Here is a 25,156-nt window from a genome sequence, read left to right as displayed (position 1 = left end):
TAAGACCTTCGCTAGCAGCTGTCATAATAAGTTCCGGGAGACGGACGGTATAGTTTATGTCGTCTGTTGGTTATTTATGTACAGATGGTAAAAACTATGTCGTCTGTATTCCGTTTTAATTAAATGGACGGATAGTAGAAACTCTGCCGTCTGTACCTGCCAGACGCAAAAACTGACAAATCTCATTCTTCTTTTCATATACAAACTCACTCCACTTCATTCCATTAACTTTTATTTCGTTCATACAATAGAGACAACATTCTACACATATGATTCAACTAAACAAAATTCATTCATTAAACAAATATGATTCAATTCATTCAACTAAACAAAATCCATATAAGTAAATCAAAACACACATAAAAACAAATTCTAAACTAATTTCCGCTCGAACCCTCGCTAGCTTGCCTCTTCTTTGATTTACTGGCTCGCCGTGATTCTCGCAATGTTTTTTTTTTTTTAATCAATTAGAGGTTAGGCAGACCTCGACCTGCACTATTTCAATATATGTAGTATACAACTCCATTAGCATCATCAGCTAATATTTCACTTAGGAGCTTAGGATAAGGTCCTATACTATAGATAATTGTTTGATCACTCATATTACATGACTTGGCAAGGAAGTCAACTGCTCGATTCGTTTCTCTGATTATATGACTTGTCTCTACCTTCTGGAACTTTGACATCTGCTTTCTGATGGTCGCACACACATTTCTACAAAACCAAGGACTAGTTTCTGCTCCATTGATGATACTGACAGCCCTCAGTGAATCTGAATTTATCTCACTTCAGTCTATGCCTATCATCTATGCTGCTCTTAGTCCTTCCAGAATGCCTAGAAGTTCTTGGAATAGAATGGACCTCTTGTTAGAGCTCCCATTATATGTCATCAGAACGTTACCATCCTTGTCTCTGATCAGTCCTCTATATCCTGTGCTTTGTGGTTGCATTGTACCATCAGGGTTGAGCATTGTGGTTAAAGGCTTCTGCCATTGACATTGAGTCACAGTTTGTTGAGTCCATCCAGGTTGCAAACCCAAGCAGTCCAACATTCTTCTTGTTTCGTTTGTTTCAAAGAACACTCTTGAGAACTTGTTGTAGGTAGAGTTTCATTTTTTCATCACATCACCACCACCGATTAGCTTGATGTTTCTTTCCTCCTCGAATCTGCGCTATTTCTCTCATTCCAAATGTTGTATATTGTTGCACATGTCATAGCTCTAATGATCTCTCTCTCCCTGTTGAGTTTGTTCTTGTCTCTCTCATAATGTAGTACCACTCTTGATTTGATTCCATCACCATCGGATTGAGTCCAAGCTTTCTTTTGATTTCAGCCCATATTACTTTTAGTGTATGCTAATCAAAGAATAGGTGGTGAGAGTTCTCCCTTTCCTCGCATGCACAGCAACATTTGTGAATGGTGAAGAATATTTTTCTTTATAAGCCTATCCCGAGTGGAGAGGCTGCCACTAAACAGATTGCCATGCTATAAAGGAGTGCTTTGGGACCGTAAGTTTCCCCGCATAAGTCGATACCACTTAACTTTTTCTCTGATTTTCTTGAGTGTCATGTATGCAGATTTTGTAGAGAATTGTCCTGTAGGAGTTTCTGTCCACACTATGAAGTCTTGTTCCATCATGTCCTGTATCTCTGTACCCAAAATAGCATTCTTGAGCTCTCCATTTGGAAGATCATGTACTCTACTATTCCATTGCCTGTCCACTGATCAGTTCGGACACTTTTGCTTCATCAGGCAATTGTAGCAACCTCTTAGCTTCTGGATTCGTTAACAGTAGCTGCTTTGAACACCAGGGCTGGTGCCAAAGGCTTGTATTCTCACCATTTACTATCACATACTTAATGAACTTGACAACTTCTTCCCTGTGCTTGAGAATTGATCTCCACACCCAAGAACAATCTGAAGGAATTTTCATTGTCCAGAACTCTTTGCCTCTCACCTGGTACTCCCACATCCACTTGACCCACAGAGTTTCATCTTTACTTGCAATCTTATAAATCAGACCACAATATGCTGCAACATTCCACACTTTAGAGTCCACTATATTCAGTCCTCCTTCACTCTTACTGTATCTTATAGTATTATGGCTTGCTTTGTGTATCTTTTTCTCCATAGAAGGACCAGCTCACAGGAACCTATTAGTAATCTTGGACACCTTGTCCATGACCCCCATAGGCAAGATGAATGTCTTTGCCCAGTAGTTATGAAATGATGTTAGTACTGAGTGTATCAGTTGTAGCCTTCCTGCAAGAGTCAAGAAAACGTTCTTCCAGTTTGAAATTCTTGTTGTAATCATCTCTACTAATGGCAAACAGTCTTGTACACCTAACCTAGATGCTATTAAAGGTAACCCCAGATACTTGATTGGGGGAGTGACTAGCTTCACACCCAAGATTCCTGCCAAAGTAGTACTTGAAGAGGGGCTTATACTACCAGTGAGAAGGGTAGTTTTACTTATATTGAGCTTGAGTCCTGTGAGCGCAGAGAAGGACTCGAGGGTCTCCTTCACTCCATATATAGAAGTAGCTTCACCTTTGCAAAAAAGCATCACATCATTTGCAAAACATAGATGAACTAGCTATAGCCTCTTACATCTTGAGAGGTACTCAATGGCTTTCCTGTCCACTGCTTGTTTCAGTAGTCCACCTAACATCTCCATGATGAGTACAAAAAGATAGGGAGATAGAGGATCTCCCTGTCTAAGCCCTTTCCTACCTCTAAAGTAACCTTGAGGTATGCCATTAACCAGTATAGAGAAACTTGGCGTAGTGTAGCACATCCTGATCCACTCCACAAATACCATTGGAAATCTAAATCTTAGCAGAATAGTTTCCATTGCATCCTAATCCACCGAGTCGTATGCTTTCTGAATGTCTATCTTAATAGTACACCTAGCAGCTCCATGTACCCTATTGTACCCTCTTAGAAGTTCATGAGCAAGCAACAAGTTATCCTGAATTGATTTTCCATAAACAAAGGCTGACTGGTTCAAATCTGTAAGTTTAGGCATGATTGACTTCATCCTATTACTTAAAACTTTTGAGATACATTTATAGACCACATTGCAACATGCAATTGGTCTAAACTCATCCACTCTAGCTGGTTTATTCTTTTTTGGAATATTGCACAAAAAAGTAGAATTAACTCCTCCATGAATCACCTTGTTGATGAATACTGATTTAACAGCATTTGTGAATTCCTCCCCCACTATAGACCAAGTTTTCTTAAAAAAGAATACATTAAACCCATCTGGTCCTGGTGATTTACTATCTTGCATTAAGAACAAGGCTTCTTGTATCTCTCTCTCAGTGAATTGCTCTACCAGTTTCTTTGCTGCTTCACTATCTATGACATTTCTCACTTCCAGTTCCTCTAACTCTGGATGTTCTCCTTGTACTTCACTGGTGCCTCCAAGTAATGTTTGATAGTAATCAACTATTGCTTGGCCTACCTCCTTTTGTCCTTGGTACCTGTTACCCTGTAGGTCCTCTAGAGCCCAGATGAAATTCCTATTTTTCTTTTCTTTGATGGCATTATGGAAATAGGCATTGCATTTATCTCCTTGCAGCATATCGTCACATTCTAGTCTCTGCTTATAGTCTTCATGTTCCATTTCCAGTAGTAAACATAGCCTTGATCGTGCATCCCTCTCTTTGTTACACAGAAGGTTATTAAGAGGCACACCTTGTAACTATTTTTGGATTATCCTGTAAATCCACTCTTGTAGTGTCTACCCTCTTCTGTAAGTCAGACAAATGATGTCTTTCCCAACTCCTCAGCTTAGCCTTTACAATCTTCAGCTTTTGTGTAAGGACATAGAGCCTATCCCCATATATCTTCAAGTCCCAACATAGTTGCACTGTTGCCATGAAATCTGGGTGTAATGCCTAGTAGTTGCTAAACCTAAAAGGATAGAAACCTTTTTCCTTTTCATACAAACTCAATACCATTGGAGTATGATCTGAGACACCTAGAGTATGAAACTCCACTACATAATTTGGAAACTCTGTAAGCCATTGATAATTGACCAGTGTTCTATCTATTTTTGACCACTTCCTACTCACATCAGCATAATTAGTCCAAGTGAAAAAACTTCCAGTAGACTTGAGGTCATCAAGGTTAGCTTGTGAAATAAAACGTGCAAAAGGAGCTATTTCCCTAGGGTGTACAGGTTCACCACCAATCCTTTCATGTGAATACAAAACATTATTAAAATCCCCAATAAGCATCCATGGAGAGTTAATAGAGGTACTCATAAGCTGCAGGTCTTCCCATAGTTTCAATCTCTCCTTTTTGCTATTACTAGCATACACAATAGTAAATATAAAATTTACACTATTATGCAAAAGAGTAACCCTACAGTGTATATATTGTGCTCCTTCTTGTAGCTTATGTATGGTAACCTTTCTGTCATCCCATAGAAGCCATATTCTGCCACTCACATCACTTGAATAGTTCTGAATGCATTGCCATGAAGGCCAACACACTCTCCTTATTGCCTCACTATTACATTGTCTTACTTTTGTCTCCAGCAATCCTTGCAAACACACTTTACTTTTATCACTAAACTTCCTTATTTCCTTAGCTTTAGAAGTTTGATTCATCCCCCTCACATTCCAGACACTCAGACTTACCTCCATGTATTTGGGGATTTTTTCTTTCTACCTTTGGACCTGTTCTTGTCCTTACCTCTCTTCTCTCTAGTTGGTGATGTCACTTCATCCTAGCCCTTCTTCTCTGGGCTCTAGTCTTGGATTTTGTTGATCGTTGTTGCGCTGAGCTCTCAGAGCTAGTAACTCCAGCTTCTACTCCACTTACAACCCTCGGTTGCAAAGTGTTTGTCCTTAACATCTCATCTATTTCATGATCAGAAAATAAGTCATCTTCCTTTTCTGAAATGTCATCTTCTAGCTTATCATTACTATCACCTAGAGCTACAAATTGATTCCTCTCCTCAAGGCATTTTATGGTCATGCTCTCACTTACCCTTTCATTGTTGCCCCATACTCTATCCTCCATTGCATTTGCGTTGCTACTATTCCGATTCCTAGGATTGCTTGGAGCAGCACTCTGCTCTCCTTGTTGTTGTTCAATTATTTCTTCTTGCCTAGGTGATAGGAATCGAGTGTGGACTCCTTGAGCTTGTATCCTAGTTACTCCTTGCACACGCCTCTGACTTCCTGTGGTTAAGGTTTGAACCATCAGACTATCACTTGTTGCTCTCATTGGAGTAGCATCAGGTTCCATAGCATGGTTCCTTGTCGGTAATGTTGTTTCATTCCTTGTGGCTCTCTTTGTAGCTTCTGCTACTACTGGTCCTGCTCCACTTCTTTCTGCCACTGCTTCTACTGTTTCTGCTCCACTTCCTTCTATTGTTATATTTTGTTCAACTGCAACATCATCTACATCTCGTGCATTAATCTCCTTATTTGGGCATTTCAGTTCTTTGTGACCAAGCTTGTTGCAGATCCTGCATATAGCTGGGAGCCACATGTACTCAACAATAACTTCAGCAACTATGCCTCTACCCATTCTCAGCCTTATTGTATCAGGATATTTAGTACCCACCGCACTTCCACACATATCTTTGCATAATCAAGTCTTAAGTTTTTTTGACTCGCCTCATCCCAGCAATGAGGTTTCCCTATTCTACTTCCAACAAAGCTCATGCCTGCTTTGGTCCATACCTGTTTTGGAACATTCCACAGCTTTACCCAAATAGGAAGGGTAGTCATACTTTTTCTCTGTGTTTCTAAGTCTTCTGTCCATGGTCTAACCATAAAAACTCTACCCGCAATAAAAAAAGGCCCTTTTTCTAGAACCATTTGCCTATCCTCATCATCATTAAACTTGAAATAGAACAACTCATGATCCATAGCAATATCATAATGTGCTTTAGTTTTCCAAGATCTCTCTAGGACATTTTTAACCACTGGAAAAGGTAGACGCTTGTCCACAAAGAAACCCACTAAGTGCTCTCTCCACTTTTCACAACCCTCTTCAAGGATGTCTTATGGTACATCAATCACATCTAGATCCATGTCTGTTTCGATCTAGTCTAGTTGACCACTGGAAAAGTTTGTGGTTGTGTTTGAGAACAGCTAACTCCAAGTTTTATCTTGAGCTGAGGAGCCATGTTTAATCTTACTCTTGCTAGATTTGAAACTAAAAGTTTGAAAGTGGACCTCAACTTCGCTAGAAGAAGAGAATCATGTCAAAGCTTAGAGTTTCGCATGTAGGGAGTAGGTGCTCTTCACAAAGTTATAAAGGATTAAGCATGACTCACTATGGTAATCCAGTAGTTAGAATCACTCTTAACCCAAAAGAACAAGATGAAGAACAAGGAGAAACTTGCTAAAAGAGGTAAAGAAGGATGAAGGAAACAGATAAGGTTGTGTACTCACCTTTTGAAACTTACCAGAAAAAGGAGGGAACCTATAGTTTTGTTGACCCACTCCTTTCTTTAGTCGCACACAAAATCGCCTTGCCACGTCATCGAGACCCAAAACTTTCTGAAACTTTCTTTAGTCTCAAAGTTATTTCTAGCACCTGCGCTTCTAACTCCGCGACTTTATCATGTGTCCTTTTCTTCTTTTCTCACTCAGCCACCAAATAATGATAGTATTTGTCGGTTGTAGTCATAAACGAATCGCACATCCCATACATTATTAGCTGCGACTTGGCATATCGCACTCTAAGTGTAGCTTACAAAAAAATCAATAACTTTAAGAAAAATCATCACTATAAACCAAATATAATTCAAGTTTCAAAATATAAACCAATTACTAACCTCATCTAGAGTGTCAAAATCCGGGACAAGGTTCGGAAGATAACTTTAATCAACATGAGGTATAGGTATGGCGACATACATTCCCTGAGGTGTAACTATCTCATAGCTCCATGTGTTATCTGGATCGGAAGGAGCTTGAACAAAAGACTCGTAAGGACCTTGAGATGAAGAGTAAGACTCAGCAAGGTGTGGGAAACGCAAATCACTTCTAATAGCCTTATGTCCTACAAAGTCCATATTAGCAGCTCTGTACATGTTAGCAGACAATATAGGACCCCTTGAGACACGATCCCAATAGCTATCGTAGTCACCATTCACATCTAAATATAGAGAAGCTTGTGGCCACAAGTCTTCATGCATTCTAAGATAGGACCTCCACTGACTGACTCTTCCCAATGGGTACATATTCTCCGGAGGAAGGTGTGGTATGAAAGGTGTCCCAACGATTTGGTGCCAACACCTATCGCCCAGGTACCACACGATGATACCTCCAAACTCAAAGACGATTCGGCACATTGTAAGATTATACGAATGACGTACACGGTGAATCGCCTCATGTAACCAAACATCATCCATGGTATCTCCCTCCACATCATCATATCAATATTTAATTCCATATATCGAGTATGAAACCATGGTGTCCACTGTGTCGCCAATGCCGACCTAGTCTCGAGTTGGTTACGATCTAAGTAAATGTTGTGGCGTCCTTGACCAGTTCAACAATCTTATCCGTGGGACGATATCACGGTCTATGTTCGGTCTAAGAAGAGGAGCCATGGCAGGTACACACTCATGCCACCAATACTTTCATAAAAACAAATATCAAAATCAAACTTGTACGTAATTTAAAAATTATAATACTATCATAAAGTTATAATACTATAAATTTAAAACTTACTTGTAAAATAGGGGTGAAGCCACCACATTGACCATCAGCAACATTAGCTGTGACTCGGCACGCTTGATCCAATGCGTAAATCAAAACTCCAAACATAGCACCACCCCAATCATATTGATGCATGTAATCTAACCAAACCAAACACTCTATCTAACATAATCTCAGTGAACTATCACCCGTGGGGAAGAAACACTGCGTGATTAAGTAAAAATAGAATGTTCTCAAATATCTCTCTCAATCTGTACCTGTCAGGCACCAACCTTCGTCACTCTCTTTCGTCTTCTCCATGAACTCATTCACAAAAAGGAGGGTTTGATACCCCTTTAGCCCAATGCTCCGGCCTTATATTCGACCATTTTTGTTGTGCATAATCAAAAGTCGCGAACCGACCTTTTCCCTTCCTACGCTCATTCCCGTGAGCATAGTAATATCCATTGGAGTGATGCTTATCTCACTTTGTGGACAGTGGAAAGTGTGAGTTATGTCCCACCACCGCTCGATCAAAACGTATATCAAACAGCGGTCGGCGTTTTGATAACCACATCGAAACAATGACCCAAACAAAGATTGTAAAATTTCATTTCTTATGCCTTCAAAACAATCTCCTTTGGCAACCATTATCTTCCACCAATTGTTCACGGATGCCCAACAACACCGCAATTTCATCTCCCCCCTCCCTAAATATTTATTTAAAATATTTATTCATTAAAATTAAAGAAAATACAAATTATGATGTTAAAGAAATCAAATTTAATGATCAAATGCTTACCATATTTACACGATGAGATATGTGAGTTTTCGGGTTTCTAGCCAATTTAACATGTGTTAGTGGATCGACTGGGTCCGGAAATTCAATTACTGGAGGGTTTTGCAAATTATAGACTTCATCGACGTTTTCATCCTCATCGACGTTTAGCGCTGACGTTGACTTTTGTGTCAATCTACTAACTGATTTTCGACCGAAAAATCATTTACCCTTGTTACTCATTTTGTGTGGCACCTGCAATTCAATCAACAATATCATTTTTATAACTTTAATTTAAACAAAATGCACAATTTCAAACTAACATTCTAAAACATCAATTCCAACATTCTAATTCAACAAACAATTTAACGTTCTAATTCAACATTAAACTAATCAAAATAAGTCACAATCAATCAAAATAAACTCAATAAAATCGAATTTCAAAATTGTAATAATTCATACTTGGTGAATGTATATCAAAATAATCTAACAGAAATTGAGGTGAGAGAGAGGATGCCGCGAGATTGAGAGGGAAGAGACGAGAGAGAGAAGAGAGAAATGGAGAAGAGAAAGAAATTCACGTTTTTAGTAACTGCCCTATACAGACGACATAGTTTCTTTCGTTTGTTGCAATTTAACGAAAGAAAGGCAATGAGTTTTTAATAGTTTATGCGTATCCCGAACTGCTAAAAAATGTGATTGGAATGGTTTTTTGATTTTAGGTTGCTAAATATGGCTCGACCTGCACGGCAAAGTTTCAATGGCCGTCCGAATTGCTAAAAAATGTGATTGCAATGGTTTTTTGATTTTGGGCTGCTAAATATGGCTGGGCCTGCTAAAAGGCGGCACCTTTTAAGAACCCATTAGAGCGACCCTACATTGGACTTGATCTAAGCAAATGAATTACGTGTGTTAAATTAGCGTTTCTCGTTAATTCATTAAAAAGTATGATTTATAGTAGTTGGGATGGTCGAGTACATGGATCCATAGTACAAAATATCCCGATATATCGCGATATTTAGGGATATCTATCCATATTTCAGAAAAAAGATATTTAAATATCACGATATGTTTAGAGATATATACGACTGCAAATATCAATTATATTTCGATAATATTTGCGATATTTGTGATATTTATGGATATTTGGCGATATTTTGTATATATAACAATTTTATTTAATATTTACCATTATATTTCAAATAAATATAAATAATGTATCATAATATATCAATAAATATCCACAATATCTACGATATTTGTCGATATTTTGGATATATCCACGATATTTGCATGTGAAACAATATCAAATATCCCCAAAGAGGTGGATATATCCACGATACATATCCAGAAATTAAATATCGATAAATACCCATATCCTGATATTTTGTACTAGGCATGGATCAATTCTTTATGAATAGGTTGGTGAAAGTGTGTTGGCAGACTTATGCACTCGAACAGGATTTCCTTGCATTTATATGCTGCTTAGCCGCCCGTGTGAAACAGACCGAATTTTGACATATAAATGTTCGTGTTGCCATGATCTCCTGCAGGCTTCACTCCCTCTGACCCATCTTCTGAGCTTGCCAAGTAACTTTGGTTTCTTATGGCTAGTGGTCATTATTAATGCGCGAGATTCATCCTGGTCTGCTATCGTTGATGAAGGATCTGAATTGTATCTTAGAATTCCATGTTTTACTTCATCTTCCAGTACAATACTGTCGTCCCTCTCTTCATGTTCATGTTCATGTTCTTCTTCTTGATTTCTCGTTAGTTCATGTCTGAAGCATGCATTGATCCATCGTAAAATATACTAATTCTTCAGCCTCAGCTCGCGATCCTTTTGCAGTTGTTCTAATTCAGTGATGAGTTGGTCATGAACATAGACACCAGTGTCTTCTGATTCCTTCTGCAAAAATGGAAATAAGAAACCATTAAGTACAAGGAAAGAAAGGATAAGGGTGCCTTCCTTGAGAGATAAGAAAGATTTTCAAACCTTTGAGACAGATGAAGCAGAGGTTTCGGCCAACTCTAGTTTCTCAGCCAATTCTTTCTTCTCCTGTTGATACTTGTCTACTAAAATTTCCAGTACCATAATTCTATCGTTCAGTTCTACGATCACTTGTGTCTTACCCTGCAACTCCTCATGACTTGTCGAAATCTCAGCTTCTCTAGCTTGCAACATTGAAGCCTGTCGAAGGACAATGTTGGAATACTTTCTGAGCTTCTTTGCTTTCTTTTGGAGCATTCCATTATCTAATCTTGCAGATTCAAGTTGCTTTAAAACTCTTAGGTACTCAACTATCATCAACTCGAACTTTCGTCTCTCAGCTTCCCTGGACTCAATTGTCATACCCAGGAAATCAAGATGAGCTTGTTTTAAAACCAACAGATTTTGAAGTTTTGTAAGAGCCAATTCCTGCTCTTTTATAAACCCGCAGAAAGATACAAACCTTCTCTCGAGTTCCTGTTCCTTATCTTGAAGAGCCTTTACCTGCTTCATTAGGCCTAATATCTCTTCCTCCGTTTCAGGTCTATATCGAATTTGCAAGCTTATATATGAATCCTTTGTCTGAATATTTCCCATATGTACTCCTCCTTCTGTACAAGCTAATAAAGACGTCGAATTAAGGCCTTGAGTGCTATTGTGATCTCTATTGTCATCTTGAGCTTCAGTTTCATCATTTTGACTTACCTGATGGCCTTCTTCTGTTGCTCTTCCTACATGTAACTTTTTCCTAGATGTGATCATAGAATACAAAAAACCAGCTAAAGAAAGTGCTAAGGGTATACCAGCTTTGAGAATTATGGGCTTCATCAGCTCTGATTGCCTTCCTGAATTCTCCATGTATGAAAAAATTGTTGAAGAACTTTACTGTTTTGAGTGATGATAAACTTGAATGTAAAGCTAAGATGAATTGAAATCTTTGGTTAACTTTGGTTTTGCCTTTCCTTTGTTTAGCAGAAGTGGTATTGCTTTATGGACCACCCTACGCCACCTTATTCTTTTCATTCTTTTATATTTTGTTCATTCAACGCTTCTTCAAAATACCACACATGATTTTCATAATGCACGTGCTAGAATTCATAATCAATCTGAACCGTCCATATATAACTTGATTGAGACTTTTTGTAGGCAACCATTTCTAAGACATTTTAAGAATGTAGCATTGATCATTGATGTTTATGAACTTGGAGTTAATCTAAGAAGGGTAACGAAGAAAGGGACTGTTATCGAACTTCGCAACCTCAATAACTACATTAAAAAAACAGTGAATGTAGCTACATTGTTGTTTGTTTGGTTTTGTTAACAAATGCTAGTAATACTAATCAGGTAACAAACATATTACACAACAAACTACTAATCAGTTCTTACTCATGCTTTCTCCGAAATTCTGATAAAGAGAGTCACCATTCCTATTGATATCCAAAAGCAGAATCACATTCCTCCCCGACGCCGAAGCTTTTAAAAAATAATCATCAATATCTCTAATAATCCCAGCAAGGGTCTTCTCCTTCCTACTACTTGGAATAACTAAAGCAGTATCAGCAGCCACATTACTCGAACCCGAACTCACCATTACATAATCATCATCCCCCAATGCCTTCATAAAAAGAGGCTTAAGCACAATGTCAGTAACAATCTTCTCCTTCTCGCTGTCCTCCTTCTCGAACTCCGTATTTGTCTCCGCCCAATCTTCCTCCTCAATAACTTGTTCTTGGGAGCTATTAGAATCCATAATGTCCCAATCTAAGCTTGGAGGAAGTGGGGGCGGTGTCAAAATGACACCATCCCCCTCTTCTTCATCAGTAACCTCATTTCCACCTCCCCCATCGTCCTCTTCATGATCGGGGCTAAAAGGAGGAAGTGGGGGAGGAGGGGGAGGTAAAGTTATAAGTGTAGAAGAAGAAGAAGAAGAAGGTGGTAGTAATATATCAGCAAGGTCTAATGTTTCAGAATCAGTAAACTGACGAAGTGTAACGCCAGTGTTCTTTAATGACTGTAAATAACACATTTGAGCTGCAGCAAACTGACTTCTAAGTACCAATAACTGTTTCATCAACCGTTTTCTTTCCTTACATATCTGTACTCTTTCTTCCTTATTTATTCTTCTTGATGCTACACAACCCATTCTAGACTATTTTTTTTTTTTTTTTTTACTGAAACAAGAGTGGGTATGGGGAATTAATAAGAAAGAAGAAGGGGAGAGGAAATGGGAATAGCATTTGGGTGTTTAGCTACAAGACAGTTGAAGAAAGAAGATAAGAGCAGACAGAAATCATGATTCTGAGCTGTCTGGTTTCTTCTGACAAGTATAAAAATATTGTCTTGCTGCAGCACCTTCTTACTCTATTTTGTCTGTAGTTCTAGTGTGTTGCTAAAAAACAGCTGAACCCTCCTGGGCCTCCTCTCTTATTGGTTTGCCCTAGAGATGATAGAGAAGAATGTGTACTTGAATTTTTTTCACTAGGAAAATATGCTTTGGATAGTTGGATAATAATGGAAACAAGAATCCAAAGCTGAAAATGTGGTAAAGTGGGCTTTATGATGAAAAAGTAGAGGTGGAAATATGGAATGATGGAATATTACATTATGTGAGAATAGTAATGAGCATATCTATCTATAGACTTGCACCATTTCCAGCTATCAATTTATCAAAAAGCAAAGCATTAAATGGCAAAGCATTAAAACGATTTTTTTTTTTCTTTTTTTTAGGCAATTCGATTTCTATCTAAACCATGTGGGGGTACTTGAAACCAAGGCCCAAAATTATAGAACGATTTTTTTCTTTTTTTTGGTGACTTTTCTTTTTATATCTCGGATATATCGGTTATTTCGAAAATTTCAATATTAAATTATTAACAATTGGTTAAAAAGGCAATATCAATTATCTCGAAATTTCGATTATATCGGGCTTCTATCTATATCTTGGAAAAAAAGGGGTTCAACCATATATGTATCGGGGGATATATCAGCGAGATTCGGAAATATTTTGGGCCATGCTTGAAACCTGACCAGCACGTCTGATTTGAAGCCTACAATCCCCAATATCCAGCGGGACCAAAGAGACTGGTTTTAGTGCTACTAGACGAGGTAATTTTTTGGACCTTGTACAACTGGAAAGTTCCTCCACTAATCTGCACCAAAAAGGATCGCCCATCAAACCAAAATAATTAAGACTCTTCAAAGATTGAAATACACAGGCAGTCAGATACACATTCTTCTTCTTTTTATTTTGTTCTTTTTTGCTGTCTTTGGTTGTAGTCGCGATTACAAAGATTTGTTAGGGGAGCACACTCTGCTACATGTCAGAGGAGTTAACAAAAGAGTGAAATCCTCCACCAGATTTAACAAACTTCTACTAATCTAAGATTTATTAACATTTCCAATCAACAGAGTCAGAACAGTGATGACAAATGCTAGCATAGGCAGTAATTTTGTCATGAAGTTCAAAATTTAAACAAAATTTTTGATTTTCCAAGTATCTGGAGCGAAAGATGCATCAAATTCAGACAGCTTGCTGCGCTGGTTCTGTGTGTCTTGGCCAAACATCAGTACTCAATAGTAATATTGGAGAATCATCTTTTCCTGCAATACACACAATGCACAACTCAGCAATTACTACCACTAGGGGTTTCAATAAAGCCAAACTATCAGATCTGTAAAATTGGCGAAGGCCATACCTAGTCTTTTTCTTCGAAGATGTTTCAGCAGGCGCCGCAATATAATCTTCAGCATTAACATTCTCAACCGCTTTCTTCGTCCCAAGGTCCTTTGCCTTTTTCTGTGAAGAAAAAAAAATTGACGACTGTATGAAATCAACTCTGAAGTCAAACATAATTGTGGGGTGTAATTCTACTGCTTGCCGAAAACGCTCATTCTACAGTGCCTCTTCACAGTTCATTGTTTGCTTCATATCCAGAATACTAAGCATTTCATATGCACATTTGTATCACACATAATGAGCTTCACATTAACAAAAATACTACCATGAAATTTAACTCCAATGCTTAACCATTCTAAATCAGCATCATTGAAGATAAAGTACAGCTCCTAGAGGATGGCATTTCTACGCTTTGTTTTTGTTATTATTATTGATTGGCAAGCCTATTTTAAATGAGATCAGTAAACTCAGTAAGACCCCTGGTATAATCATCCAGAGGCATTTACAACGTTTATTTTAACAATGTTGATCATTTCTACTAATCAAGATTACTGCAAATCGATATCAAGTGACAAGTCTTATAACGTGATACCAAGTTATCAAGAATATAAGAAACATCTCAAATACCTTCAAGGACATTACTATGTCAATCACATCATTCTTTCCATCTCCAAACTTGCTAGAATTCAACCCCAAATGTTCCTAACACCAAATGGAAAATTAAGTGAGAAGAAGAAAATATGGTGATAGTACCAAGTACAGTTGGAGGTGCGAGAGAGAGAGAGAGAGAGAGAGAGAGAGAGAGAGAGAGAGAGAATTTCATAAGCTCAAAATTAAACCTCAGGAGGAAGAAATGCTGCATCTCTCTTCCTCTTATTTTCAGCTGATTTTTCAGCCTGCTGCTCCTGTTTCTCTTGCCATTTCTTTGCGGATTTTTTTTTGTCGTTCAAAAAGTACTCGCCACTTTCCAATTGAAGGTCAATCTGAGAATGTTGTCAAACACATGTTCAAATAGTGGGAAACCAGCATTGACAATAAAATTCAACGTGAATACTATCAACATGAAATATAACAGTAGAAAATCCTAAGATAAAAACTGGAGATATATAAAAGCAAATCGACTTCATAACGTAAGAAACAGCACGCTGATACAGTCAAACAACACCAGATGCATAGGTTTCTAATTTAAGTTTTTCTTGTTGGAAAATCTAACACTACACGTACATAACCAAAGAACCATAACTCATACGAAAATGATGCATATCTATCTTAACGCATGACCTTTCTGGGGGGAAGAAAAAAGCATGTCAAGGCTCAATCATGTGCTAATATATTTGCTTACCCACTCCCAATATGTCTAGGGTAGGGAACAAGTGCAATGCACAACATTTTGCAGTGGAAATTGCAAAGAAAAGATGAAAACAGCATAAAGCAACTGAAGACAAAACTGAATAGACTAGATTATCTCATAATTTGTAGCAGAGCAAAAAACCATTTACCTTGCTAGGCGGTTGAGGAGGAGGGAAAGGTGTATATGGTTTCTTTTCTATGCTTATGGCTTTCTTTTTCTGAACATTTTTCCTGATGAGCATTTAAAAATGCTGCAAATAAGTACAAAAACAAAATTAATACAGCCAGATGAAAAAGTGCAAAGTCCATACTTTTTAAACTTTGGAAGGAATCTATCCCAATTCTCTGTTGCAAGTTCGGGTCTTTTTCCAAGCTCTCTCTTCACCATCATCTCCTACATACACAGAATGGAGTAAACCATCACACAAATGAATAGTATTTACAATTTAAAACAAGAAATAAAAAGGCGAGCCACCTTGATGTGACGTAGAGGGTGCAATTTATTCTGGATGCAGTCTTCCACAACCCTTCGAACTTGTTTTAGACCCTTGAAAGAACCCATAGCAGCGACAGTGTTTCCCTGCAAGCAATATTGGAAAATTTTATTACCCCAATTTGAGATTTGTTCAATCAAAATAGCAAGAACAAAACATAACAAAAATATAACAAATCTTCAGAAAATATAAATGTGGTAGTAGTAAACCTGAACTAGAACATAGCAATTTGTTAAAATCTCAATAGCCTGCATCACACAAAAAGCCGTGTCAGTATAAACAAAGAAGAAGACCAATTTGTGCGTCAGTGGCTGGAAGGGCATGGGTGTGTGTTGTAGTCTAAAGAAAGAAGAAGATTAATTTGTGTGACTGGTTGGAAGGGCGTGGGTGCGTGTTGGGAGGGGGGGTATTTGTTAGTTAGTTTCTGCGGATGGACCAACAAGAGCGTTTTTTTTTTATTTATAGCACCACAAAGGAACCATAAGAACAAGTGCCGTCAAAATACAGAAGGTTAGTAAAGGTCACGTATGATCTCAAAAGGGTTAACAATAATCACCTTCAGCGTGGACGAATTGGACCCCAGAAGCAGCTGCCTCCTTTTAATAAATCGCTCCTGCAGAAGATTACGATTTTTTATTTACATTACACATTAAATGCAAGTCAATTTTTCATTAATGCAAAGCATATACAACACACAATCTAGACCTCCCTATTTACACATTAATCTTTCTTTCTTTCAATTCTTTATTTTTTTTTCTCTTTTGATCGGTAAAATAGAGGTTTATTTTAATATTTACACATTAATCATAATTCACATTGACACGGATACACAGATACGGAGTGTGCCATGGGACCCATATGAAGTAGGCCATGGGGACACAACTAATTAAAAATAAAACTATTACTAATTAGGATTCCCCCCCACTAGATGGGAAATTAGGGTCTCCCCCCACCAAATACACACACAAAAAACACGAACTTTTTTTTTAGTGTAATTAGGGAGACCCTAATTTCCATCTAGTGGGGGGGGGGGGAATCCTAATTGGCTCATCTATTGGGGGGGGGGGGGTAATACTCGTTTTACCCTACTATTTTTAGTTACACGACTAATTCTTTGGCTCAAGACCTTACAAAGCGTATCCTCACAAAAACAAAAACAAAAAATATAAATTGGGCCGTTTAAACTGTCCAGTCCCGCCTAGGCCTATTAATCAGCCTGCCAGGGGCCGTCTAATCAGACCATGATTTGCTCACCGATTATAGGCCTAAGCAGTTCAGCTAGGCACCGCCTAGGCTGTGTTTTTGGAACATTGCTTAACATTGACGATAAAAAAAAAAAGTTAAAGAAACTTAATTCAGCAGACAAGACCTTATACAGATCACTTACAGCTTGATTGGCATTTCGGCCAACCCACGAAACTTATAGTTTCAGCTTCATATGTGTAAACCATGTCCACTAGCAATTAGTAAGAGAAACAAACATTTCATACCTTACTACGGACCAAGCCCCCAATTCTTATGATATCACATTGCATCTCATCATCCAATATCTTGATTGCCTACAGAAAATATGAAGTGATTCTTATCATATAGAATTTACAAATGTGTTTACAATTCAATAAAGATTTTCTATTTCGTTACTGTTCAAACTAGCAGTAACAAAATCTTATGAAAGTATACATACCTGGGGTGCAGGGACACTTCGAGATAAAAGCCTTATCAATTCCTTAGCTTTCACAATAATGTATGGATCCCTAGTCTTGAGAGTTGTTGAAACAGTCATGGTTCCCTCAACCTGAGTAGCCAAATGTAACAATAAGTTAGGGAAATTAACTATAGTTGTTTCATGATAATATGATATACACATAACAAGTCCAGCAAAACTTAGACAAGAAATGTAGAAGTATGTTATCCCAATTGTGCTCTATATGCAGGTAATTAACGTAACTTTTCTGCCAAGCATTCTATTTATGAGTTCTTTCTTGGTACGCTACTCCTAATAATTGCTCCCCCTATTCCTACTTTCCTTGTCCTGTCAACTGTGTATCCAAAATCCTTGCAAGATTGTCTTATGATGTGCACATTTTCAGAACGTATTAACTTAATAACCTTAGTTAACGGAATCAATTGTTTTCAGGTTTTAAAATCTGTATATTGGGTACACAAAATTTTCGACCACATATCCTCTCATTCCTTCCATTACCTTTCCGCCAATTCAAGGTACATATTTACGTGCATTACATACTTCAAAAGATAAGAACTCAAAATCCCAAATCATATCTAAAACACAACTAAACATGAAATCCTTTACAACTAACAACACAAGCCAATTTACACTACATGACCTCTATATATCCTTATCGAAACAAATACCCTTTTGGGTATAAATTATTTCCATCACATTCAACAACTACACTACTTATATACAAACAAACAATCAGTAACATAAATACAAAAAAATGCGTAAAAACTCTTACCATATTCAAGTCAAATGAAATACCATAAGGCTTCAATGCAGCTTTCACAATAGGCGAAACTTCTTGCAAGTACACCTCTAATAAAAACAACAGTCCAACAAAAAAAAATACGTTATATAAAAAAAAACCCCGACTAATTCAAATTTAAAATTGAGTGAGTGAGTGACCTCTGTAAGCAGGAAAAAGAGTAGCGAAAGAGCTGGTAACTAACAAACCACTTTCGTTCCATGAAGGGTCAAATTTTTCAACTTTCCAATGATCAATACTTTCATCATCCCATGGTTTTGGCTTGTCGTGTTTTCCTCTGTTTTTACCTTCCATTTTTTCTTCTTTTTCTGGTGGTCTTACTAGGGCTCCTTCCATATCCATGTTTTTAACATCTTCCATTTTTTTCTTCTTTTCTGGACTAGGGTTTTTAACTGCCTTCTGGTTATTGCAAAAAAATTTATTTGCAAAATAGTTTATTTGCCGACACCCCTCAAGTTATACGAGCACCCACGATATGGGGCACCCACGATTAGTTAGTTTTAAACTTTTAATTGTCAAATTAATCACTTTGTTGAATTGAGTTCGTTCGGACTAGAAGTTACAGACTGTTCGTTGAAATTTCAATTCCACATCCTCTAAACAATTAACACCATCACATTCTTTGGCTGAGTTTATGGTTTGGATGGTAGACCATGTTTGGATGTACAAATACACATAGGAAGTAGTCGTAGTTCAGTAAAAATCAAGATTTCATAACTGTTTCTTCTTCATTCCTGGCCTATGAGTTTTGATATCAACCACATAAGAGATAGTCAGGCACCACAACAATTGAATGGTGACAAAGGGACGATAACTATATAGGGTCAACTGTGCAGTTGGATGGCTAGATCTGCAGATTTGCCACAAGGGCTATACTGTGTATGAAATTCTCAACTGCCAGTTCAGGATTTTTTTTCAAGCTCTCTCTTCACCATCAGAACCTACATACACAGAATGGAGTAAACCATCACACAATGAATAGTACATACTATTTATTTAAAATAAGAAATAAAAAGGCAAGCCACCTTGATGTGGAATATAGGGTGCAATTTATTCTGCATGCAGTCTTCCACAATCCTTCGAACCTGTTTTAGACCCCTGAATGAACCCATGGCAGCAACATGTTCTATTCTGATAAGTAAACGGAAACAAAACTTAAACAGAAACAAAACACTTAAATTTATCTCTGTTTTCCTGGAAAACTAGAGCCGTTTCTATTCTCCTTTATTTCTTTTTTCTCCTCTTTGCTTTTTCATACATTCATCTTCCCTTAATACAAGAGATTTCTTTTCTTACTAGCGTTACACTTGTCCAACTACTACTGCATCTCACTCTATTAGAAATACTATCCTACCCTTATATAACTAAAGTAATTACTCGCATGTCCTTATAATAGGACATGACAATGCCGTCTCCTTAAGAATCCTTGTCCTCAAGGATTAAAGTGAGGATAGTGTGTGGTGATGTTCGCCCAATCTTCCCAGGTAGCATCATCTGGAGAGGTATGAGACCATTGGATAAGAACCTGAGCTACACCTTGGTTGTTCCTTGGGATGAGTCTACGAGATAGGAGGGCTATGGGCTCCATTTTGAATTGTCCTGTCTGGTCGACGAGAGGGAGCTGAGGAGATGGCACTACAATGGACCCTAGCTTCTTCTTGAGTTGAGATACATGGAAAACTGGATGGATTCTTGACTCTGGTGGTAATTGGAGTTTGTAAGCAACTGCACCAACTCTTGCCGACACCTGAAATGGACCATAAAACTTGGCTGAAAGCTTCAAATTCCTGCGAATTGAGATGGAAGTTTGTCTGTAGGGTTGGAGCTTCAAATAGACCCAATCACCAACCAAAAACGATCTCTCGATTCTTTTTTTGTCTGCAAAATGCTTCATACGTTCTTGAGCTTTAGTTAAACCATCTTTAATCATGTCCACCATGGTTTGCCTCTGTTTGAGGTAGTCTTCTACAGCTGCCACAGAAGTGGTGATTGTGCAGGGAATGGCGAGGTGAGGTGGAGTGTATCCATATAAAGCTGTGAAAGGTGACATCTTGAGGCTGGTGTGAAAGTTAGTGTTGAACCACCATTCCGCGAAAGAGAGCCACCTTACCCACTGTTGTGATATGTGTCCAGTCATGCATCTCAAATAAGCTTCCAAGCAGGCATTCGTGCGTTCAGTTTGTCCATCAGTTTGAGGGTGGTAAGCTGTGCTGAGATGTAGTTCAGTTCCCAATGCCTTGAACAAATGTTGCCAAAAAGAGCTGATGAAAACCTTGTCTCTGTCAGAAATAATGGTTTGGGTAAGGCCATGGAGTTTGTAGATATGATCCATGAAGATCAGAGCTAATCGAAGAAGCGAAGATAAGGATGACTGAGAGCCAAGAAATGGCTATATTTGGTGAATTTGTCCACTACAACTAAAATAACATCTTTGCCTGCCGATTTGGGTAAACCTTCAATGAAGTCCATACTAATGTGCTGCCAAGCATGCGTTGGAATAGGCAATGGCTGAAGCAGTCCGGCAGGAAAGTTATGTTCTCCCTTGCACCTCTGACAGACATCACAAGTAGTTACAAATTGAAGTACATCTTTCTTCATACCTGGCCAGTAGAAGTAGGTCTTGGCTCTGAGATAAGTTCCTTGAATACCAGAATGACCACCTATAGCAGAAGAATGGATTGTTGCTAACAACTTGGACCGTAAGGCAGTGTTACTACCAATATAAAGTTTACCCTTGTATCGGAGGACACCTGCATCATAAGAGTACAGTGGGAAACTTGTTGGTGCAATCATGATTTGAGAGATGAGTTGTTGGAGGGTCGCGTCTTGAGCATAACTGAGGGACACTTCTGTTATCCATTGTGGTTGTACCACAGTCATAAGATGACATTCTCCTTGTTCTTCCACTACTCTTGAAAGTGCGTCAGCTGTGGTGTTTTCCTTCCCCTTTTTGTACCTTATTTCATAATCAAAGCCCAATAATTTGGTAAGCCACCTCTGTTGTAAGAGAGTTGTAATTCTTTGCTCCATAAAGAATTTGATACTCTGCTAGTCTGTGTGAACTATAAAGTGGTGCCCTTGTAGATAGGATCTCCATCTTGTTACTTCCATGACAATTGCAAGGAGTTCTTTCTCATAGGTAGAAAAACCTAGTGCTTTAGGACCTAATGCCTTACTAAAGAAAGCGATAGGACAACCTCCTTGCATTAAAACAGCCCCAATTCCTCGTGCACATGCATCAGTCTCCACTATGAAGGTTTGCTTGAAATCAGGGAGTGCTAGAACAGGTGTTGAAGTCATTGCTCTTTTCCAGTTCATCAAATGCCTTTTCTGCTGCGGAGGACCATTTAAAATTATTCTTCTTTAGCATATCAGTGAGAGGTTGACTGATGTTGCCATATCCTTGGACATACCTCCTGTAGTAGCCTGTTAAACCTAGGAAGCCTCTTAACCCTTTGATTGTTGTAGGTTTTGGCCAATTGATCATGGCATCGATCTTGGCTGGATCAACTGCTACTCCTTCAGGTGTGATTAAGTGACCCAAATACTCTAATTGAGATTGTGCAAAAGTGCATTTAGAAGCCTTTGCATAGAGTGTATGTTGCCTCAGTGTGTCTAAAACTTGTCTCAAATGGAGTAAATGCTCGTCCAAACTGGTACTATATACTAGTATGTCATCAAAGAACACTAATACCTGCTTCCTTAGAAAAGGACTGAAAATCTCATTCATTAGGGCTTGGAATGTAGCTGGAGCATTAGTTAGTCCAAAGGGCATCACCTTAAATTAAGTAGTGGCCTTGATGAGTTCTCGAATCTTTGTTTGTAGATGTCTTCTGGATGTACCAAAATCTGGTGATAACCTGATCGAAGGTCTAATTTGGAAAAAATGCAAGCACCATGTAACTCATCTAGTAATTCATCTATAACTGGCATGGGAAACTTATCCTTCACTGTCATATCATTCAACTTCCTATAATCCACACAAAAACGCCATGTCCCATCCTTTTTCTTAACTAATAACACAGGCGAAGCAAATGGGCTATGACTGGGTTGAATCAATCCAGATTGTAGCATTTCTTTCATTAATGATTCGAGAACCGCCTTTTGAATGTAAGGATGCTTGTACGGTCTTTGGTTGGTGGGTTCAGCATCATTTTTGAGTGGGATATGGTGGTCTAATGTTCTGGAAGGAGGAAGACCTTGAGGTTCTTGAAATACATCATCAAATTCTTGGAGTAAAGGAACTACCTTAGCTGGAATTTCAGGCTTGATGGCAGTAACTGTGATGGAAAATATTTGACCCACAAGAGCATGAGTGTTCTTTTTCAGAAATTTTGATAAGGTCTTTGCGGTAATCATTTTAAGAGAAGCAACCTCTGGGCCTCCTCATAGTACTATCTTATGGCTTCCCCTTGTAAAAGTTAGTTGGAGCTTCTGAAGGTTAAGTATCACATCTCCACACTGCTTCAGCCAGTCACCTCCTAAGGCCATGTCACACCCACCCAATGGCAGTATTCTAATGTCATCTTCGAAAGAATGTCCTTGCATCTCCCATTTCAATTTATGGCATATAGCTTTACTAATAGTCTTCTCACCATTAGCAACTGTAACTAACATGTGAGCTGTTGGTTCAATCTTGCATCCAGCCTGTCTTGTCTAGCCACTTCCGAGTCTAGGAAACTGTGTGTGCTGCCGGTGTCTATTAACACAGTAATGGGTCTCTTTTTTATTAAACCTGGGATTCGTATGGTATTCTGCCCCACATTCCCTGTTAATGCATGGAGTGAAATCTCCATATATGTTTCTACTTGCTGTAATATCTGTTCTTCCTCGCAGTCAGCTTCCATAGGTTCTTGATCTTCTTCTGTCCCTACCAACATATACAAGTGTTGAGGGTACAATATTTAATTCCATATATCGAGTATGAAACCATGGTGTCCACTGTGTCGCCAATGCCGACCTAGTCTCGAGTTGGTTACGATCTAAGTAAATGTTGTGGCGTCCTTGACCAGTTCAACAATCTTATCCGTGGGACGATATCACGGTCTATGTTCGGTCTAAGAAGAGGAGCCATGGCAGGTACACACTCATGCCACCAATACTTTCATAAAAACAAATATCAAAATCAAACTTGTACGTAATTTAAAAATTATAATACTATCATAAAGTTATAATACTATAAATTTAAAACTTACTTGTAAAATAGGGGTGAAGCCACCACATTGACCATCAGCAACATTAGCTGTGACTCGGCACGCTTGATCCAATGCGTAAATCAAAACTCCAAACATAGCACCACCCCAATCATATTGATGCATGTAATCTAACCAAACCAAACACTCTATCTAACATAATCTCAGTGAACTATCACCCGTGGGGAAGAAACACTGCGTGATTAAGTAAAAAATAGAATGTTCTCAAATATCTCTCTCAATCAGTACTGGGGCACCAACCTTCGTCACTCTCTTTTCGTCTTCTCCATGAACTCATTCACAAAAGGAGGGTTTGATACCCCTTTAGCCCAATGCTCCGGCCTTATATTCGACCATTTTTGTTGTGCATAATCAAAAGTCGCGAACCGACCTTTTCCCTTCCTACGCTCATTCCCGTGAGCATAGTAATATCCATTGGAGTGATGCTTATCTCACTTTGTGGACAGTGGAAAGTGTGAGTTGTGTCCCACCACCGCTCGATCAAAACGTATATCAAACAGCGGTCGGCGTTTTGATAACCACATCGAAACAATGACCCAAACAAAGATTGTAAAATTTCATTTCTTATGCCTTCAAAACAATCTCCTTTGGCAACCATTATCTTCCACCAATTGTTCACGGATGCCCAACAACACCGCAATTTCATCTCCCCCTCCTAAATATTTATTTAAAATATTTATTCATTAAAATTAAAGAAAATACAAATTATGATGTTAAAGAAATCAAATTTAATGATCAAATGCTTACCATATTTACACGATGAGATATGTGAGTTTTCGGGTTTCTAGCCAATTTAACATGTGTTAGTGGATCGACTGGGTCCGGAAATTCAATTACTGGAGGGTTTTGCAAATTATAGACTTCATCGACGTTTTCATCCTCATCGACGTTTAGCGCTGACGTTGACTTTTGTGTCAATCTACTAACTGATTTTCGACCGAAAAATCATTTACCCTTGTTACTCATTTTGTGTGGCACCTGCAATTCAATCAACAATATCATTTTTATAACTTTAATTTAAACAAAATGCACAATTTCAAACTAACATTCTAAAACATCAATTCCAACATTCTAATTCAACAAACAATTTAACGTTCTAATTTAACATTAAACTAATCAAAATAAGTCACAATCAATCAAAATAAACTCAATAAAATCGAATTTCAAAATTGTAATAATTCATACTTGGTGAATGTATATCAAAATAATCTAACAGAAATTGAGGTGAGAGAGAGGATGCCGCGAGATTGAGAGGGAAGAGACGAGAGAGAGAAGAGAGAAATGGAGAAGAGAAAGAAATTCACGTTTTTAGTAACTGCCCTATACAGACGACATAGTTTCTTTCGTTTGTTGCAATTTAACAGAAAGACGACAGAGTTTTAATAGCTGTCTGTATCCCGAACTGCTAAAAAATGTGATTGGAATGGTTTTTTGATTTTAGGTTGCTAAATATGGCTCGACCTGCACGGCAAAGTTT

At 38.2% G+C, this 25,156-nt stretch overlaps 5 protein-coding genes across 5 annotated transcripts; all 5 read right to left on the bottom strand.

The window, feature by feature from the left end:
• Positions 1-1,703: 1,703 nt before the first annotated feature.
• On the bottom strand, positions 1,704-2,132 carry LOC147482556 (uncharacterized). Its single transcript, XM_086579341.1, has one exon. The coding sequence runs from the start codon at positions 2,130-2,132 to the stop codon at positions 1,704-1,706; it is 429 nt and encodes a 142-aa protein (XP_086435467.1).
• A 1,774-nt stretch (positions 2,133-3,906) lies between these two features.
• On the bottom strand, positions 3,907-4,659 carry LOC147482555 (uncharacterized). Its single transcript, XM_086579340.1, has one exon. It carries the CDS (start codon positions 4,657-4,659, stop codon positions 3,907-3,909), a length of 753 nt encoding a protein of 250 aa, XP_086435466.1.
• A 4,965-nt stretch (positions 4,660-9,624) lies between these two features.
• On the bottom strand, positions 9,625-11,454 carry LOC147482554 (protein CHUP1, chloroplastic-like). The gene is made up of 2 exons (XM_086576579.1): positions 10,449-11,454; positions 9,625-10,361 (listed from the first exon to the last, which is right to left on the bottom strand). The coding sequence occupies exons 1-2, from the start codon at positions 11,298-11,300 to the stop codon at positions 10,266-10,268; spliced, it is 948 nt and encodes a 315-aa protein (XP_086432705.1). The 5' UTR covers positions 11,301-11,454; the 3' UTR covers positions 9,625-10,265.
• Positions 11,455-11,681: 227 nt separating this feature from the next.
• On the bottom strand, positions 11,682-13,075 carry LOC147482553 (uncharacterized). The gene has a single exon (XM_086576578.1). It carries the CDS (start codon positions 12,583-12,585, stop codon positions 11,818-11,820), a length of 768 nt encoding a protein of 255 aa, XP_086432704.1. The 5' UTR covers positions 12,586-13,075; the 3' UTR covers positions 11,682-11,817.
• Positions 13,076-13,642: 567 nt separating this feature from the next.
• On the bottom strand, positions 13,643-19,528 carry LOC147482552 (KRR1 small subunit processome component-like). Its single transcript, XM_086576571.1, has 14 exons — positions 19,492-19,528; positions 18,607-19,407; positions 18,440-18,516; positions 17,647-17,757; positions 17,453-17,521; positions 16,519-16,575; positions 16,172-16,210; positions 15,944-16,048; positions 15,780-15,862; positions 15,618-15,699; positions 14,958-15,101; positions 14,746-14,820; positions 14,138-14,238; positions 13,643-14,042 (listed from the first exon to the last, which is right to left on the bottom strand). Exons 2-14 carry the CDS (start codon positions 18,824-18,826, stop codon positions 14,033-14,035), a joined length of 1,173 nt encoding a protein of 390 aa, XP_086432697.1. The 5' UTR covers positions 18,827-19,407; positions 19,492-19,528; the 3' UTR covers positions 13,643-14,032.
• Between the last annotated feature and the right edge of the window lie 5,628 nt (positions 19,529-25,156).

This window comes from Coptis chinensis, chromosome 8 (genome assembly GCF_015680905.1).
Source record: "Coptis chinensis isolate HL-2020 chromosome 8, ASM1568090v1, whole genome shotgun sequence".
Classification (NCBI taxonomy): domain Eukaryota; kingdom Viridiplantae; phylum Streptophyta; class Magnoliopsida; order Ranunculales; family Ranunculaceae; genus Coptis; species Coptis chinensis.
This window is presented reverse-complemented; position numbering and strand designations above follow the sequence as displayed.